We start from the raw sequence: 18,839 nt of genomic DNA on the forward strand, positions 1-18,839 counted from the left end.
TCCCTTACCTCTCGGTGTTCAGAATTTTCTAGAAAGCAGGTAGTCTTTCCTGAAAGCTGGAATAGCTTAAAGGAAACAGAAAATCTGAATCTTACATAAAGCCTTGATGCTGCCAGTCAGGGTGAGGTCAGTTTGGTTCCATTAAAGTCCTGTCTTGGGTCAGCCGGGATGCATCATGGGAAACAGCTACCTAGCAAGCTATCCTCGTCCCCTAAACACACTATCCCACTGAGTTCAGTTGCAGAACTGTGCAAGCCCCCACCCTCTTGGCTGCCACAGGGTCTTCAGCAGGGAGAGGCCGCTTCCTGTTTACTTCTGCTCCCTTGACCTCTACCAGTGCTGAGCCCAGGTTCCTTGTTGTCAACAGACTGTGGCTCAGGCTGGCCTGAACTTACTACGTAGCCCAGGTTGGCCTTGAACTCATGGCAATCCTCCTGCTTCAAGCCTCTGACACATCTACTTATCTGGCCACCACATCTCACATTTTGTAGACTTGTCAGTACTTGTGTGGGGGCGCCTCAGGAATCATCTAGCAAATAGTGTGTATTCACTTGGCTCTCAACACAAATTATTCTCATCCGTATTTTAAAAAAGGTTTTATTTTATTGCAGTTGCAGGCGTTTGGGGGGAGGGTGTATGTACATAAGTGTAGTTGCCCCCAGAGACCAGAAGTGTTCGACCCCTGGAGCCGGAGCTACAGAGGTTGTGAGTGTCTGCCATGGCACCTGGGAACCACACTCAGACCCTCTAGTAGAGCAGAAAGTGCTCTTAACCGCTGAGCCATCTCTCGAGCTCCCTCATCTTCATTTGTACCCAGGAGGCACCACATTGCTGATGCACCTGCTGTGTTCTCCAAAGTTCTTCAACTGTAGCTTGATTTTAATTTCTTGGGCTGTCCAGGAAATTTCAGCGCTAAATTTCATATCCAGTGTCATATTCTTCGTGGCCCCGTGGTGACTCTGGTCTTTAACCTGGGTATCCGGGTCCCACTTCAATTCCAAGTGTAGGGTCTGCACAGTTGGGAGCCATCCTGGTTCCAAGAAAGGGTGACTGGCTGATCCAAGGTGATCATGTAAACTCCAGGACAGCCATACCCAGAGCGTATCCATGCTGCCGAGTTTAGGGGAGAGCGCCTTTGTCTTCTTCAACTGCTCCCAGGCAGCTTTAGCCCCTCAAATCCAGAGCCAGTGTCTCCACTGAGGGGAAAATCTGTTGCTGAAGGTCCAATGCTTTTTCTTAAGACCATGAGTTTGGGGTAACAGTTGGGTGAATGGCGTGGTTCTCAGTCCTGCTTCTACTTTGCTTTATGCCTTCAGGAGGGTTCCTCTATCATGGCAGTGTTTTGGCTTGGAGAATTCTTGTGCCCAAATGTGTCCAGGACATTTGAAAAAAATGAAAGAAAAGCAAGGAACAGTGAGTTGCCTGGGCTGAGCTGGCAGAACTATCGAGGCCAGGGCTCTCAGAAGACTGGGCCATGCCATTCTCCCAGCAGAAAGGTGACGAGTGTTGGAGGATCCCAAAGCGCTTACATCACCCACTTGTCCTGAAGGGGGAGGATTACTGAGTCCAGCACCTCAGTGTACCTTACCTAAACTTGTAAAGTAGGGCAAAGACAGAAGCTAACCTAGGACTCCTGGATCTTATATGGGAGAAACAAACAAAGGGACAGAATCCTCCCAAAGTCACTCATGGTCCCTCACTTGGCTGTAGCCACGTGGATGACCACAAAGCCCTTGATGTCTGGGAACTGCGGGCTGACAAGGTCCACCTGCAGCTGCCTTGGGCCACTCTTGGAGGGGGTAATGTTGAACTGGATCAAGGCCCTCTCTTGAGGCTGCAAGCTGGGCACCCTGGAGGCAAGAGCAGGGAAAAAGGCAGATAGTTAATCCTCTCTCCTTGAGTCTAGCTCAGCCTGGCTTGTCTCGACCCTCGGGGTCAACAGCTTTACCGTCATTTATGGCTCACATTTCTCCGCTTTGGCTATGTTAGTCCCCTCCCTCACCGGTTCTAGCCATGAGCATGCCTTGCGCTTCCTTCCTTGGCTCTGGATCTAGCATTCCTTCCATCTTACTGCCCCTTTTCTTTTCTTTTCTTTTTTTTTTTTTTTTTGGTGCCGTGACTTGGATTGGAACCGAGGTTGCTGTAGACACGCCCCTTTTCTTTCCTAACACACCAGGAACCCAGAACGAGATTCTCTCCCTAAAGAGCCCTTCCCTTTGCACCAGAGGCCTCTGCCTGGGAACCCCGTCTTCCTTCTCTATGCCGGGAAAGTGCCTCATGTTATCCTTATCATTTAGGGACCAGCCCAGACGTCAGTGGTACCAACGCTTCTCCCTAACCCCACCCACCTTCTCTCAAGGACTGCCTCTGGTCCCCTAGAGTGTGAGGATTCATCCCTCACACTCTTCCCATCCAACAGCCATTTTAATACCCCCAATGACATCCATGTGGCTCAGAGCACAGATTAGCATGGCCAAGGACTAAACGTGCAGAGAGTCAATGAACACGTGAATGAAGGTGGGCAAATGAGAGAGCAAATTCAACAACGGAGGGCTAGGTGAGCGAGCCGGTCCAAACTGAGCTGAGCGGCTGAATAACTGATGCACGAACTATGAATGAAAGAGTGGATAATGAATGAATTAGAGACAGACAATGAGGCCGGCGAGGTGGCTCAGAGGCGAAGAGCACTGACTGCTCTCTAGAGGACCTGGGTTTGATTCCCAGCACCTCATGGTGGCTCATAGCCAAATGGAATTCTGGACCCATGGGATCCTAATGCCTTCTTGTGGACTCAGTGGGGACCAGGGTCACACATGGCACACGGGCATGCGGGTAGCACAACACGCTTATATATAAATATGAACGACTAGATGGCAAGTGCATGTTAAGTAAGTGGAAAATTGAACGAAAATGAGTGATATGTGTCAACTGTCTCGAAGGGTCTGCTAGGCAAGCGAAGTAATGATTAAATGGATAAAGGCTGATGTTACGGGCAGTAGGTGTGTCCCCGAAGCACAGAGTCTCTCCTGCTGCCTTCTCAGTACCTTCTTCTTGGCCCTGTCCTTGTCAATCAACACTCCAGCACTTACTCGATACTGAGCTGCCCTTGGAGCAGGCCACTGCCCTCTACCATCAGCGTACAGTCCTTTACACTCTCCGAGAGGGGGTTGATCACCATCACCTCCACAGCGACCGCCACTCCTACCACCGCTGGGCCCAGCACCTGGAGAGGCAGCATCCATGAGTCATCCAGCATCCTCTGCATCCCCACTTCCTGAAGCCCACGGTTCTGACTGGGCCAAAGAATGTGGCACTAGTCACCCACCTCTGCCCCCACATGCCCTGTTAAAATAGCACAGGCTTCCCTACTCTTGAGAGATGGAGCTGGGGCCCAAGGCTCAGACCCCAGTTTTGGATACCCTGCCTCAGCCCTGTCAGAGACAGGGTAGTAGATGTGGACAGGAGTCACCTTGATGGTGATGAAGTCCTCCAGAGTAATGTCCTTCTCCACCAGGAGCTTCTCCCCTTTACTGACAAGACACATGGCAGCCAACAGGATCTTCTTGTCCTCCGTCAGATCTTCTCTGTACTGAGAGTAAGATATTGTGACTGGGATCTTCTTCTCTGAAAGGCGGAGCACACAGGAAGCTAAACCCAAGGCTCAAAGAGGATATTTTCTGACCCAAAGTCACACAGCAAGTACACCAAAGAATCCACATACAACTGGATTCAAACCTAGGCCAGTGAGTACCAGGATACCAGGCTGTTTCTCCAAGGATGCCCAGACATCTGCACACACTCCTCATAATTATGCAAGATGGAAATGTTTGCTACACCATCTGTCCGCACCACCTGAAATTTGTTTACTGCTTACTGAGTGCTTATTATATTTCAGGTCCAGAGGAGCGAGAAGAAACAGTGGCCTTCAACTTCCAAGCTCATGGGGGCAACTTCCTTGTAATGCCTCCAAATATTGCTTGGCCATGAAGGGTTGCCCAACTGTGGGCAGGCTTCACTGCTCCTTGCCTACACTCTTATACTTGAATTCCCATGGTCCAGATCTTCTGTCTCTCTCTCTCTCTGACCAACTACACACACAACACCTAGGCACTCTCTTCTTCTGTAGCTCCCTAAAGCCATAGCTAGGCCTTGGTTCTGTTCGGATACATCTTATGTGTGTAACCACACACATATGCAAGGAGTTCTCTTTTGCTTGGCCCACACATCATATTGGCAAAGTGTCGTGTGTTGTTCAGCTCACTGAGAAGCTGGCTCTAGAAATGTGGTTGTCCCCGTCCCCATTTCAGACACAAACAGGTTTGTTTCAAAGTGTCCTCCAAGGTCTGGGTATAGACTGCCCTACCCCGATTTGTGACAGGGAGGGGAGAGAACAGCAAAATATCCCCAGAGTAAGACACTCTGTCCTTGAGAAGAGCTGGAAGGCAAACAAACCATTTCCAGAAGACATTGCCAGTGTTTATCACACATTCTGAAGGAGCCTGGAGTGGGAAGAGGCTCCACAAGCTCAGCCACGGTGCACTCAACTGTGGAAAGAAAACTCACCTGGGAGTTCCAGCTGTCAGCCTCAACTTCCCCTTTAGTTTCTGTTGGATGTTGTGAACACCAGAATTGGCAGTGGTATGGCTCTAGCTGTTGCTATGCGTTAGACACCTCACCAGAGGGGACATTACTCTGTCCTGACTCTCTTGATCGGCAATTCCAGCTGGCTGCCTTAAAGGGGCTTCCCTCTAGTGCTGGGATTGAAGGCACGACTCCCTTGTACTGGAGTTAAAGGAGTAGGCCACCACCACCTACAATGCAGATTTGTTTCTGCACTGATCTTGTGTAGCCCAGGGTAGCCTTGAACTCACAGAGATCCATCTGACTCTGTCTCCCAAATCCTGGTATTAAAGGTGTGTGTCACCATTACTTGACCTCTAGTGGCTTTAGCTTTGCCTGATCTTCAGACAAGATTTATTTATTAAAATACAAATAATATACCACCATAGTATATTCATTAGATGTTAGGCATTATGCCAAATACTTTATATTTATCCTTTACTTCCTTCATGGTCATAGACCATGGCTCTCCAAGAGTGGTCCTGGGAAACTCATTGGAATGCAAATTCCCGAGTTCCATCTTGGAGAACCAGCGTATGCTACCAGTGATAGGCTTGGGCAGAGCGTTGGCACCAGTTCAGAGCCCTGAGAAAGGTGGCCCCTCGTAAAGTGCAGTTCCCGAGTCACGGATCTCATTCTCCTTTAAGAACTCCGAGCCCCTTCCCCCAGGCAGTGATTCTCCACAGCACCTCAGTCAGACAGGAGAGAGAGACGATGATATCCACCCAACACAGCAGACACACTTTCTTCTCAAGCTCACCTGGACCGTTCACCAAGACAGCATATTCTGTGCCACAAATAACATACCAACAACTGTAAAATATAGAACTAATGCAGGGTGTGCCCTCAGACCACGGCAAATCTAACAGAAAACAATAACAAAGAGAACTGGAAAATCCAAAATGCTGGCGATGAAAGGATATAATGCTTTAAACGAAAAGATAGACCTGCTACTCAACTCAGGCTGGCCTTGAACTCTGGCTCTGCACGCTTAATCCTCTGACCACTAGGATTAGATGTTCTGCTGTGCCTAGCTCAATACACTTGTAAAAGCATACGAGCCAAAGCAGAAATGTCAAGATAAAAGTTTAAATATTTTGAACAAAATGAAAATAAAAATACTTATTGAGGAATGTCATAAATAGGGCTTAGAAGGAAATTTTATTATATATATAAATAAATAGTTATATATAAATAATTATAAATATATAATGGCAGGTTTAAAATTATTAATCTAGGTATTATTAATACAGGAATATTATAATATTATATACCATATAATATTATATATACTATACATATAATTTATATATACTATATATAATTTATATAATATTATATATAATGTTATAATAACAGGAAACAGAAAAAATTAAAGCCACCATATACCAGAGAATAGGAATAATAAGAGCTGGGCCTGGTAGCATATAATCATAGCTACTTGGGAGGCTGAAGTAGAAGGATCACAAATTCAAAGCCTGCTGAGTCTATAGGGTGAGTCAAGGCTAGCCTGGGAAAACTGGTGAGACTGTCTCAAAATAAAATAAACACCTGGAGGGGCAGGGAAGGCTCTTAGTGAAGAGCCTTCAAAGTACAGCATAACAGCAACCACCAACCAGAGAAAGAAAAGAAGGAAGGGATCATACAAAAGGCACAACACAAAAGAAAGATAAAGGGAATAGCACTAATTAGAGTAGAAATCAATGAAAGCTAAAGAAAAAAGAAAAAAAATTCAGTATTGAGAATACACCAAATCTAGAGCTGGTCTTTGGGGAAAAAAATTACCTTGAATTTATTTAAAAATTTAAACCAAGTAAAAGGATACCTAAGAGGAGCTTTTTAAACGATCTGTAATATGCTGTGTACGAAGGGCGCGCAGCGTGGCAATATTTAATTAGGGCTCTGCTTTTCAAAAGGCAAACAGGCAGTGCACATTTAGAAGGAAAACCTGTCAACAGTTTGTAGGTAGGTGGTGAGATAAGAGGCGAGTTTTCTCTTTTGCTTTTTGAGTTTTGTAATGAATATGCATTATTTTGAACATGAAAAAAATGCTACGAGCCAGGAGATGTTAATTTATTCTATTATAAAGTGTCACTCTGTGATTTAGAGTTTGTGACAGGAAAATGACAAAGAGCTAAAATTGCGCGGTGCCTCCTCCGTGTGTTTCTCTGCCTAAGTCCTCAAGGTGTCTGTGCAAGGAACTGGTCCAAAGGGATGACGGTGGTTAAACTCCGTCCAGCTGTATCCTTAGAATTCAGACAGTGTGGGAGAAGTGACAGAGACAGACAGATGCCACACACAGACATACATGACAGACACATGTGTTTAGAGAATTAGAGAAAGACAGAAATGGGAGACGAAGAGACAGAGACAGAGAGAACAGTGACACGCAGCTAGGGAGACGGAAAGAGGGACGATGCGTGTGAAGAGTGAGGCAGGGACAGAACGAGAAGGAAAGAGACAGATTAGGAAAAGGAAGGAAGGATAAACAACTAGGGTCCATCTGGGAATTCACACATGAAGCGTGACGTGTTCAAGGCTCATGAAAAACATCCCTGACTGATTAACAGAAAAACAACAAGGCCAGTTAAAATTATTCAAAAAAAAATTTCTACAGGGTATTTCACAGTGAAGTGCCAAGGATGGATTTTGGGCACATGCCCCACATGGGACGAGCCATCACTGTGCAGCCTGGAGATAAACAACTGAGTGCCGAGGTGCTGGGCGCTGGCAGTGCTCTGGGTGTGAAACCCTAGCCCCTCTCCACCCTGGGTAAGGAGGTCCTCTAAGCCTGGCTGCCTGGGTTTGGGTCCCGCCTCCACATGCACCAGGTGTGAATTTGAACTCTGGGCGTGGGTCTCCTTCTCTGAAGGATGGAGCCATTGCTGGTATCTAGGGTGTCTGTGGACTTCAGGAGAGTGACACAGAGCGTGTCCTGTGTCTGGTGACATGCTCCCAGCATGTGCTTATTTGGTCTGTAAATAATCACATTGTTTGTGATGACTAGGTGATAAGTCACCTCACCCTCAAGGCCAGTTTGCCACCAGATGACTGTGGACTTGAATTGCCATTCTAGTAATGTGAACCACAGGGTCATGATTTCCTCCCCTGACCTTTAATTTTCTTATCTGTAGAGTGTGGACAAGAGGCGGGGCACTGACATCAGAGTTAAGAGCTACCCTTCCTAGGGGTGAATGTCAATCTGGGAATCTCCCTCCCTGCTGCTCATCCCCAGTCAACCTGGAAAAGAAGGCTATTGACCAGATCCCACGAGGCCACCTGATCCTACCTTCTAGTGGCCCCAGCTTCACTGTGTGAGATTCACACAGGATCTCTGCCACTGGCTTGCGGGTATAGAGGATGGTGGCGCCACTCAGATTGACTCGGACCCGCTGGGCCCTGGCGGTGAGGCTGGTCAAGCACAGAGCTAGCTTCAGATCCTGGCCAAGCACCGGTGGTTCCAGCACTTTGAACTTGCCAGTGATGCTGGGTTTGGTGGCCGGTTCCAGGAGGTCATCACGCCAGACAGCACGTAAACCGGCCCTGCGGATCCGCCTCCTCCTCCCCCAGGGTTCCAAGCTGAGCAGTTTCTTCATAGCTTTGCTGTACACCTGCCTCTCCTTCCGGGACCCTGCAGGGCATCCTTACATCAGACACAGGCAGCACGCGCGCCCTCAACCCAGGTCCAGACTCTGCTGCTCTGAGCAAACCAACCGCTTGTCACCACTTTGTATTCCCCTGGCTCTTGGAGGGCTCAAACTGGAAGCCTGAGAATCATAGGGAGCCCTTTGCCAAATGCCGGTGTTTGCTTATCTCTTTTAATATCCTCTACAACAGTTGCTAACACATTAGGTCAGGAAATTTCACATAAAAATGCAGGTTTTCATCATCTCTGACAACTGGGGGAAAAGAAACTCATTATTGCCATCATTTCTGGCTGACTTCTTCTCGGGCCAAAAAACATCCCAAGACTCCACATTCTGAATTCCAGAAGTCTCTGCAAATGGCAGATCAGCTCCCCCCACCCCCACCCCAACAGCCTACCCTGACTTACACGCAACTCCTGTAACGGCAAGCTTCCCTGGTTTGTGTTCAGGGAGCAACAGGGATAAAGTCTGATTCCAGTTTGAACCAGATCACTTGGTAGCGTTTCTTAACAAGCATAAATGACTGGCCTAATGGGCTAGATTACCACCCACCCCATCCAGGGATCTACTTCCCTATGGGAAAAGGAGACCTTTAGAGTACAGTGTTGGAGGTGGCAATGAAAATAACATTCACCTGTCTTGTTTTTGTACCCCAACAAGTGCAGGTTCTTCCATAAACCAGGGACTGGGGCTGTGGCAGAGGTCTGGGAGGTGACAGACTCCAGTGGCTGCTACTGCTGTTTTGCACTGTGCCCAGTCCATGTTTCCTGCTTGTGCTATTGCTACCACCTGCTACTGTTCCCGTGATCACTCCCTGTACAATTACTATCCCATTTGCATAGCTCCGCAGTCCTTGGCATATGGCTAATGCGTGAGGAAACAGCACCATCATTGCTGTATGTGGGAAAGCTAGCCCAGGAGAGGTGGGAGCAAGCAGAGAAGGCAGATGCCGCAGCACAGCCAACGCAGAACTGCGGTTACGGTTGCCATGCTCACATTCGGAGAGGCTCCGGCTCCAGATTTTCCGTGGGCCTCCTGCAGCCCACAGACCATCGTGGGGAGGCTGATAAAGTCTACTCCACGGCCCTCACCTTCTGGATACTTGTAGAGGCCCGTGATGTCCACACGAGAGTCACTGCCCACTGCCTTGGTACTGATGCACCTGCCAATCTTCTTGGTGTCTGAGTACACGCGCTCCCGCCTCTGGTCCTCATGCCATAGCCAGGTGATGTAGTCTGCATTGACCTCGGCAAAGACGAAGGGGCCATCGTGGGCTAGGTGGACATCACCCTCGCGAATGGCAGTGACTGAGGCAGGGCCGCACTGGAACATGCCTGGGCAGGAGGAGGAGCATGAGCAGCGTGCTACCAAGGGGGTCTGGGTCCACCCAACCATCCCTACCTTCACTCTCCTCTTGAGGCGTGGCATCCAAAACCTGCCAGCCATCGTAGGATGGGCCCAGGTCCTGTCGTGCAAACCAGCTTTCATTCCAGACATGGAAATTCCTGCCAGAGACACATGGGTAAGGCAGCTGTGTGGATGCAGAGGCCCAGAGGACGGAAGTCCTTACTGCAGACCAGCCAGGGCTGCAGCTCACAGACCACCCATCTGCTCTGATGGACATATATTCACATTTGTGTATGCATGCTTGTGTTCACACATACCAACAACCTGCTTCCAAGATACCAGAAGTCTAACTGTAGGTAAGACCAAAGATCTTGCCCTCACGCAGCTTACGCTGTCTCTGGTTAGTGTAGTCAGGCTGGTCTGTAATTCCCTACATACACCAGGCTGAACTCAGACTCCAGATCTTCTTTCCTGAGACCCTTAAGGGCTAGAATGACAAGCATGTGTTGCCGTGCCAGGCAAAAAGTCAGGGCATCATAGTAGCAATTGGTGTGTGTGTGTCTTTATGTGTGAGTGTTTATGTGTACACGTGTGTAGTTGTGTATATGTAAATGTGTGTGCATGTGTGTATAAGTGTGTGTTTATATGTGTGTATGTGTGTGTTTCTGTGTTCCTATATCTGCAAGCTTGCACATTTTTGTGTGTTTATGCCCTTGTGTGTATGAGGGTTTGTATGTTGATGTATATTTGTATATCTGTGTGCTTGCATGTTTGTGGGTTTTTTTGGGTGTGCTTATGTATCTTCTTACTCGTATGTTGGTGTATGTTTCTGTGTGATTGCATGATGTATGTATATGTGTGTCTGAGTGTATTTATGTGCATGCGTGTCTCTGTGTGCAAATGTATGTAAGATGTGCATATGTGTGTATATCCTTGTGTACATATGTATGTGTTTTATGTTAATGAAGGGGACAGAGAGGAAGACAGGGAGCCTCAAACACTATAATAAATAGTGTGTAGAAAATGAGGGGCTTGCACCTGAGAGTGGCTGCTGGAAATCTGCTCTAGGTAAATGATATCTAGGATGAGGCCTATGTTCTAACAAAGTAACCAGAGAAAGACTGAAGGGAACAGTATTCTGGATAGGAGGAACAGTATATACAAAGGTCAGGAGGCAGAAAGTTATGCTCAGGAAATGTGTGAGTGTGTTGGGTGTGAGAAACAGGAGGGTAGGGAGGGTGCAGGCTGTGCAGACACTGTGCAAGCCCTGGTGAGGAGGTCTTAACTGTTCTCAACTTCCTGTGCTCACAGTGAGAATATGAGATTAGGAACCGTGGTGTTACTTGCACAAGACTACATAGGAAGCAAGCAGCGGAGGGAAACTAGATTCCTGCTTTAACTGGGCTGGTGTAAGGGGACAGTAAAATCCTTTGGGGAGGTCACTCTCATTGAAAGATACACCAGTAAACACCTAGGGCTGGAGGGAGGTGACTGCATCAGGAAGAAAGGTTTGTATGAGGAGAGGAGAGAAGGATCCAGTATTTAGGACTGGACTGGGCAGCTCCTGACCCCGATTCGCAGTGGCCCGGGACCTACCACATACTGTCTTCTGTCAGGTCCTCCAAGGTCCGGCCAAAGGTGTCCACATATTTGTCCACACTCAGATTGCCATCAGTGTCATGGGCTGAGTTGAAGTTGGACACCACCCTGGTGGCGATCCCCAGACACCTGAGGACTGTGGAGCAGAAGGTCAGAGGGAGGTGCCCAGCTCGCTGCAGGCTGCTCTACTTCTCTTGCCTCAGCCTCTAGTCTCTTCACCGTGGCTCCCCTGCCTCAGAACCACCAAGCCCTCTGGGGTCTCTCAGAGGACTTTTCTGGAGATACTTCCGTCACCCTCATCTGGGTCGGCAGGCTCTGGATCCACGCAGCAATGCCATGTACCTTTCTGAGAGGATTCCAGGACCACGGCACTGACCCATGACACCCAATGAGATGGAGGCAGAAGGAGGATTTATGCCAAATAAACGAACTGTTAGTTTTCTCTCTTCTTTAACTGGGTTTCCATGTCTTCTTCGTTAATGGGAACCGATTGAGGCATATGCAAATCTATGCAAACACACGAAGATCAAGGGGCATATGTGCCGATGAGCACTTCCCTCTCCATACCTGTGCACATGACTCCAGCAAAGACCCAGCACTGGCCATATTTGACTGGCTTGTATCTGCTCTTGAACCACTTCTGCAGGATGGCCACGCTGCCACGCCAGTTCAGTGGGCTGGTGCCACCGCCATATTTGCCCTGCCACTGGCCTTGTACCACACCACGGTCATTGTTGCTGTTCACCTGAGCAGAGAAGGCATGAGTCAATTACTGGGCGGCCACGCCCACTTTCACTGTAAAATCATTTTCAAACGTCGGGATCCCAAGTCAATGAGTCACTCTTTGCCTTCAAGTTGTCTGAAAATGAGAATACTCTGCTTCCTTAAAATACCTCTTGGTGTGTGTGTGTGTGTGTGTGTGTGTGTGTGTGTGTGCATGTGTGTCTAGAATGTAGAGCACATGATTAGCATGCAAGAGGCCTGGGATTTGATCTCAAACACCTCCCCAAACTAAATAAATCCCATTTTTGTACTACTTATAACTCCCAATTATCTTCAATTTGGACAGTCTGTTGTCAAAAGTCATCTATGATTTGGGAGCATTTCCTGCTTTAAATAGCTGTTCGTTAGTTAAATTTGGGACTATCAGTGATACCGCAATCATAGTGGCAGTCTGGAGCCTGTTGAACACTGCTGTGTGTCAGGCACTGTCCCAAGGAGTTTCTGTCTAGAGGGCTGACTTGTTTTAAGTCTACAGTGTAAAATCTTTTCTCCTCCTGTCTCCCCCATTAGAGAAAAGTGAAATGCCAAGGGATTAGGGGACCTGCCCAACTCGATTAGCAAAGGGTGATCCACGAATTCAGGACTTGGACTTGCAGTCTATGTGGGTGGCTGTCACTGGACTGCAGTGTGCCAGGGCTGGGATCCTCTACTGGTGTTGACTCTCTGACCTCCATCATCGCTCTGAGGTCTTGGAGGGAACTGAGGGCATAGGAGAAATACACCTTTACTTTTAGAATCTCATGACATTGACACCTGCACAGGGTCGAGGCTGCCATTAATAACAGACCAGAGGACCAGAAAAGCTGCTGTGAGATGTGTCTCCTAGAAACGATAGGGAAGCTACACCTATGATAGCGCAACAGTATGGCGCCCTAAACAGGACTGGAACCAGTATAACCCCCATAGGTATGCTAACACAGAAGGGGGAAATCTCACGGGGCCCTACCTTTAAACAAAGAACTCTGGACAGCTAGGAAATGATGAGTCTGGGAGAAATGGTTTCCCCAGGGAGGAGCTCCCTAAGCTGTTATGCAGTACCAAGTGGTCAGTCCTAAAATCATACATACACAAGACACACTAAACAGACTAAGCAGGTTGGGTAGTGATATTTTGTTTGTCATCTAATAAATAAAGATTGCCTGAAGATCAGAGCGCAGAGCTAAGTCACTGGTTATCCATAGAGGCCAGGGAATGGTGGCACACACCTTTAATCCCAGCACTCAGGAGACAGAAGCAGACTGATCTCTATGAATTCAAGGCCACCCTGGGCTACACAAGATTGAATCTGTCTAAAAAAGAAACAGAGCTCACACAAAGGTGATCCCAGTACTTGGGATTCCATGCCTGGGCGGAGAGAGGAATATAAGGCCGGAGGAGACAGGAGCTCAGAGCAGTCTGACGCTTCATAGATAGAGCTTTCAGTCTGAGGTTTTGTGGAGACAGGATCGTGCCCTTTCGATGTGAAGATTCAGTAGGGGTAAAAGGTCTCTCTAGTGGCTGGCTCCTTTACTTCTCTGATCCTTCAGCATTTACCCTGATATCTGACTCCAGATTTTTTATTAATAAGACCAATTAGAATTCATGCAACCAGGTTGTATTTGTATATTCAAATATTATACATTTTAGCTTTACATACACACAAACACACACACACTAACAATGGAAGAAAAAGAGGTCATGCTTCTGAGAGACAGAAAGGGTAATGTTACATCGGAGGGATTGGAGGGCAGAAAGGGAAGGGGTATAATAATATAATTGTATTTTAATTAAAGAGTGAAAAATAGTGGGCTCTCTTCTGGCCTTCTGAGGCATGTGGTCTCTCGCTTGTGACCAGTTAAAGTAGGCACTCCTTCCCTAGAACAGTGGGGTCTGGGCCTGTACCCTTTTGCCTGAAATGTCTTGAGACTGCTTTGATCACAGAAGTGAGATCACTGGCCAGACCCACCAGCCTGGAGGTCTGGCTGGGAAGTCCAGAAGGCATGACATGGGCAGCTACCAACTACCAGAGCTAAAGGCTTGAGATAGATGACTCTAGCCAACAGCCTTGGGGATCCACAGCCTTTCAGGAATCCCCAGCAGAAGCATCCAGGGGCTGGGTAAGCCAGTCTCATGGTGTCCTGCCAAATCCTTGACCTACAGAATTGAATGTAACACAGGCTTTGATAGCATGGACTTTGGGTGCAGTTCATCATGGAGCAATATGGAAACCTAGAAGTGACTTGGTGAGATTCTTAGGGTTCAGTGCTGGGGCTAGTTTTGGGTATCCTTGAAGGAAAGCTATGTAATGACGGTAGTGGCCTCCTTACCATAGCACTGATGATCCTGGTGACATAGACTGGGTCATGGCGATGGGACACATCGGTGGCCGGGTCATCCTGGTGGCTAGGACTTCGGTCCAGGATGGAGAGGCAGATGTTCAAGATGTCCTCTTCAAACTGCTCCCAGAGAAGCTACACTCAGAGGCCAGAGTCTTGCCCACGTCCCAGGCCCTCCCACGGCCCCACCTGATCTGCTGCCTGTGTTTGTGTCAGCTGGCATCAGCTGCCACTGGGGACATTAAAATCTTTCTGCAAAGGGTCATCTGGGAACCAGGAGTTCACTTTCCCATGATTCCCCATGATGGTCCTTGAGCTACATACCTTCCTTACTGACACAATCCTTTGCTTCACATGTTTCATGCATGTTTGGATCAGCTGACAACATTTAAGAACTAAGACTTTTTTTTTTATTCAAATTTTCTCTGACATTCTGAAAGTTTTAACAACGCTGGGCTCCCGTGTAGGAAGAGGCTGTGGCTAAGGGCTGCGACTCTCTAGATGGACCCTAAACTGGGTGTCATAAGTGACCAGTCCCTGAGCCCTTAGTGCTTTTGACCCCCAGCCTGTCCTTAGTCGGGCAGTCAAGTCCCATGTGGCACCCAGAGCCTACACAGGAAGAGTCCTTTAGTAGACTCTACATTCCCTTGATTTCTACCCCGAGTTGCTCGGGTGCTCCCCCTCCTGCCCATCTGGTCTCGCCTACCCATGAGGACCCTAACCTAACCCATATGTGGTTCCTTTTCCCTTCTGAGCTGCCTTTGCTCCATACACCCCCATTTCTTTCCCCCATTGTCACTGGTCTTGTAGCTACAGTCAGCCCTGTGTGGGTAGGTTCTGTATCCTTGTGTCTGAATTGGATATATGTTTTTTTTCCCTTGCCATTCCTTGAACAAGGCAACATAACTACTTAGTATTTCCACTGGTTTGGCATTAGGAGTGACATAGAGAGAGAGAGACGGAACACACACAGCTCAGGCTCCATACAAATCTGTCTCTTAGAGAAGGGACTTGAGCATCTGTGGGTTTTGGTGTCTGCAATGGGTACCAGGAACCTGTTCTCTACAGACGTGGAAGGGCTCTCAGAGAACAGACCCAGGCCAATAGTGGCAGCATGACTTGGGAACTTGTTTAAAATGTAGGTTCCTAGGCCTGGCCCTACAGCAGCTCTCACGGAACCCAGCTACCTGTGATTATAGGAGATCTCCTATGACTCTGACGCATGCTCTTGCTTGAGAACCACGGATTTCAACTACTTATCTTTCCACACAGAAGTGGAGTCTAATTCGAGCTGTATCCAAAGCAACTCCCACTTTTCCAAGGGTCCAGGACGGGCCTTGGCACAGGGGTGGTATTTGAGTGAACGAATGAACGGATTCACCTGCCCTTACAGTCAGCCAGCTTGCCCTTCCTCAGGAGGAGGTGGGGAGACAGAAGTCTCCCAGGCTGCCTTACCACCCAGCCCTGGTCCACCCCCTCTGGTTGTGCCCCTGAAGACCTGCCCGTAGTTCCAGCCCTGGGCCCGGATGTGCTTCTCCACGCCTCGGAAGATGATGCCACTGTCGTTAAGCACGTACTCCTGCCTCTCCTCCTCTGAGTCCAGAAACACGTCGTCCTCTGAAAAGCAATCCACAGGCCCCATGTGGGTGGAGCTTCGTCCCTATTGGCCTGGGAAGGGCTTAGCAAGATGAGAGAGCCTGGCGGACACGTCTCAGGGAAAGTGGCTTACGGGCTCCTTTCTTCTCTCTACTAAGACACCTTTTCTGAATGTTTCCCCTCCCCCTCCCGCCCCCAAGCAGGACCTAACCCCTGGAATCCTGATATTGTAGATATCCCACCTTGATGCCAACGGCAACTTTATATTTTCTAAACATTAATAAAGTCCTGATCCTAGCTACCCCCTGCCAAGGCCTTGTCTTGTGACTGTATGTTGCAGGACTAGCCGGATGAATTCCCAGCACATCTACAAGAGTCAGGCACTGTTATTATTCCCACCATGCAGGTATGGAAACGGCCTCACGGAGGGATGCAGCTTAGAACTTCTCCTCTTCTCCCCCAGCGCACGCATGCTCTTACCCACTTTTGAGCCTCTCCTACTTTTCTCAGGCCTCCTTTGACCTCCTGGATTCTCACATCAGAAGCCTCTATCTTCTGGCCCTTCTACAAGTTCTGTTTTATGCCTGATAGTGTGGGCCTTCTAGCTGGTCCCAGCTCTTGGTTTTTGTCTTCCTATCCCTTATCTTGCTTCCAAGGCTCCCGTCCCAGCCCCCCTGCAGATAGACCTGCCTCTGAGGATGGTTTCCAGGGGACCCTTGGTCTCAGTTACAGCAGTTCCTACCTGGGCACCAGGGATTGAACAGGAGGATAAACTGGCCCAGCTTGCGGTCACTGTGTTTCCGGCGGGAAGAGGCCCTGGCACTGAGCGTGTATCGGCCAATGACTGCGTTGGGAGGGCTCGCGAGGGTGACGGTGACAGTATTCTCCGTCTGTTCCTCTTTTGCAGCTGTCCAGGTGTCCCCCATTTCTAGCTCTGAAGTCTGGAATATGGCTTTGGTGTGGAGAGCCTCAGATGCGTGGGGTCCTGGCAGGGAGGAGAAGGGATCTAGAGACCCTGCCTCTTAAAAGTGTTGCTTTAGAGAAACAGAACGGGATCGGCCTAGAAGCCCAGAGTTTATACCCCAGATGCTGGAATGCTTTAAAGGGAAGGACGGGGCAAGTCCCTTCCCTGAGGGGGGGCAGGGGGACAGTGAACCCCTCTCAGCTGCCCTGACTCCCAACTATCCCTTGGGCAAAGAGAAAGTGACAGCTGAGCTCTTATCTGGCTGGAAAAATAAAGAAGAGTTTGGGCTCTGAAAGTAATTGAGTATTTTCCACGTTCTTTACATATAAAGGACTCTGGAAAGGTCACCTCTCCCAGCTGGCTGCTGTGTGTCTGTGGTGTTTTCCACCATTCCCTTGGGAACTGTGGTTAGAAGCCCTCGGGACTCAGCCCACTTCCCAGGCTCTTGTCTCTTTCCAAAGCCTGGGCTACTCACTAAAGAATCTCAAATTACTGGTCATAAAATCAGTAGTCTGTGAACCACTAGGGGTATCAGCAAGACCAGTTACCTGTCTCCACAGTGAAGATGAGGGCCTCCTCGCTGTCCAGGGCTCTGCTTAGATCCAGGGTGAGACTGAATAGCTGGCCTCTTCGAACCACCAGCTCTGGGCAAGGGTAATCTTGGGTGTGGTGGGCAGCACCATTTTCTGAATGCTGCCAGTCCACCTTGGTGACTCGGACCCCTGAGCAGGGAGAGGAGAGAAGTGAGGTCAAGCTTCTGAGGCTACTTCATCCATCCCCAGTTCTGTCTTCCATCTGCTTCATCCCGTCAATGCTGGTCCACTTATTTATGATCATTGGTTTAATTCTGTAAAGTTCTTAGGCCTCAAATCCCAGCAGAGGCAGGTGGATCTCTACGAGTTTGGGCCAGCCAGAGCTATATAGTGAGGCCTTGCCTCAAAAAACAAAAACAAAAATAGAAAACAAAAAACAAAACCCCAGCCCCAAATGAACTAACAAAACAAGCAAAAAACTCATACGAACAAAATGCAAAAATATGAAAGTTGAAGCTAGAAAGAAGTTTCTTGTTCAGATTCACCTGAGAATATGGATGTACTACCTCAACCTTTTTTTTTTAATTGTCTGGAGATCTGTGAATAGCTAAGAAAGTGACAAGAAAATTGATTATAGAGTTAAAATGAATTTGAGCAAGTAGGCTAATTCCTATCTACAGAAAGACCAATGCTGAGGATTGGTGACATATTTTTTGCATCAGCTTGGTGTCTGGGTGCTGAGATAGACTGGTGAACAGAAAGACACGGTGTGGTCTTCAGTGATGGCACGATGAAGCTCAGTGCTCATGGGCAGGGCCTCTGAGTCAGCTACAGTGGCCAGAGCTTGACTTGACCATCTATTGGATGAGCTACTTTCTTTTCAAGCTATCTTTAGCTTCATTTCCAGTAGAATGGGAATAATGATGCCATCGGGGAGGTTGTGAGGACAACTTCTTGTCATTTAAGTCACCCAAAACACGAGAAATAAATGTTCATCATTATGTTCCAAATGAGCAGGTGCACCACCTGAACAGCTGAGTCCACTCTGGGCTAATTACTGTTTGGATACCCTCTGTCAGGAGCACAAGGGCTGAAAGGACAATGACGGAAGGACCTGATGAAGTCCACAGAGTGACAACAAAGATCTCCTTGGGAAGGTGGCATTGGGGCTAAGTCTTCAATTGCTGGGCCTGTCCAGGGGAGAGAAGAAGGATGAATCTGGCCTTAATCCCAGAATCCTCACAGTTTGTCTATTTGAGTCCTGTAGTTTTGGTATTGCCTGTTACACTGGGTACTGGGGGCCCTACAGTCTACAGTGCTTCTGACATTTGAGAAAGCTGCTGTGAGGGTAGATTGTTACCAGCGACAGATCACCAAAACTTGGAGGGAGACAAGGAATGGACTGTGGTACTCAGATATCCATGGGTATTGTTGT

At 48.3% G+C, this 18,839-nt stretch overlaps 1 protein-coding gene across 1 annotated transcript in view; it reads right to left on the reverse strand.

The window, feature by feature from the left end:
- Nucleotides 1–1,696: 1,696 nt before the first annotated feature.
- Nucleotides 1,697–18,839, reverse strand: part of Tgm6 (transglutaminase 6) — a 72,965-nt gene continuing 55,822 nt past the window's right edge. The window contains exons 2-13 of the mRNA XM_026788454.1: nucleotides 17,420–17,593; nucleotides 16,650–16,892; nucleotides 15,810–15,928; nucleotides 14,303–14,431; nucleotides 11,781–11,958; nucleotides 11,211–11,349; nucleotides 9,669–9,772; nucleotides 9,359–9,601; nucleotides 7,910–8,251; nucleotides 3,470–3,624; nucleotides 3,090–3,223; nucleotides 1,697–1,850 (exon numbers count right to left, since the gene is read on the reverse strand). Coding sequence (XP_026644255.1) covers nucleotides 1,697–1,850; nucleotides 3,090–3,223; nucleotides 3,470–3,624; nucleotides 7,910–8,251; nucleotides 9,359–9,601; nucleotides 9,669–9,772; nucleotides 11,211–11,349; nucleotides 11,781–11,958; nucleotides 14,303–14,431; nucleotides 15,810–15,928; nucleotides 16,650–16,892; nucleotides 17,420–17,593 — 2,114 coding nt within the window. The remainder of the gene's footprint in view (nucleotides 1,851–3,089; nucleotides 3,224–3,469; nucleotides 3,625–7,909; nucleotides 8,252–9,358; nucleotides 9,602–9,668; nucleotides 9,773–11,210; nucleotides 11,350–11,780; nucleotides 11,959–14,302; nucleotides 14,432–15,809; nucleotides 15,929–16,649; nucleotides 16,893–17,419; nucleotides 17,594–18,839) is intronic.

The sequence above is a fragment of the Microtus ochrogaster genome, unplaced genomic scaffold (genome assembly GCF_000317375.1).
Source record: "Microtus ochrogaster isolate Prairie Vole_2 unplaced genomic scaffold, MicOch1.0 UNK3, whole genome shotgun sequence".
Taxonomy (NCBI): domain Eukaryota; kingdom Metazoa; phylum Chordata; class Mammalia; order Rodentia; family Cricetidae; genus Microtus; species Microtus ochrogaster.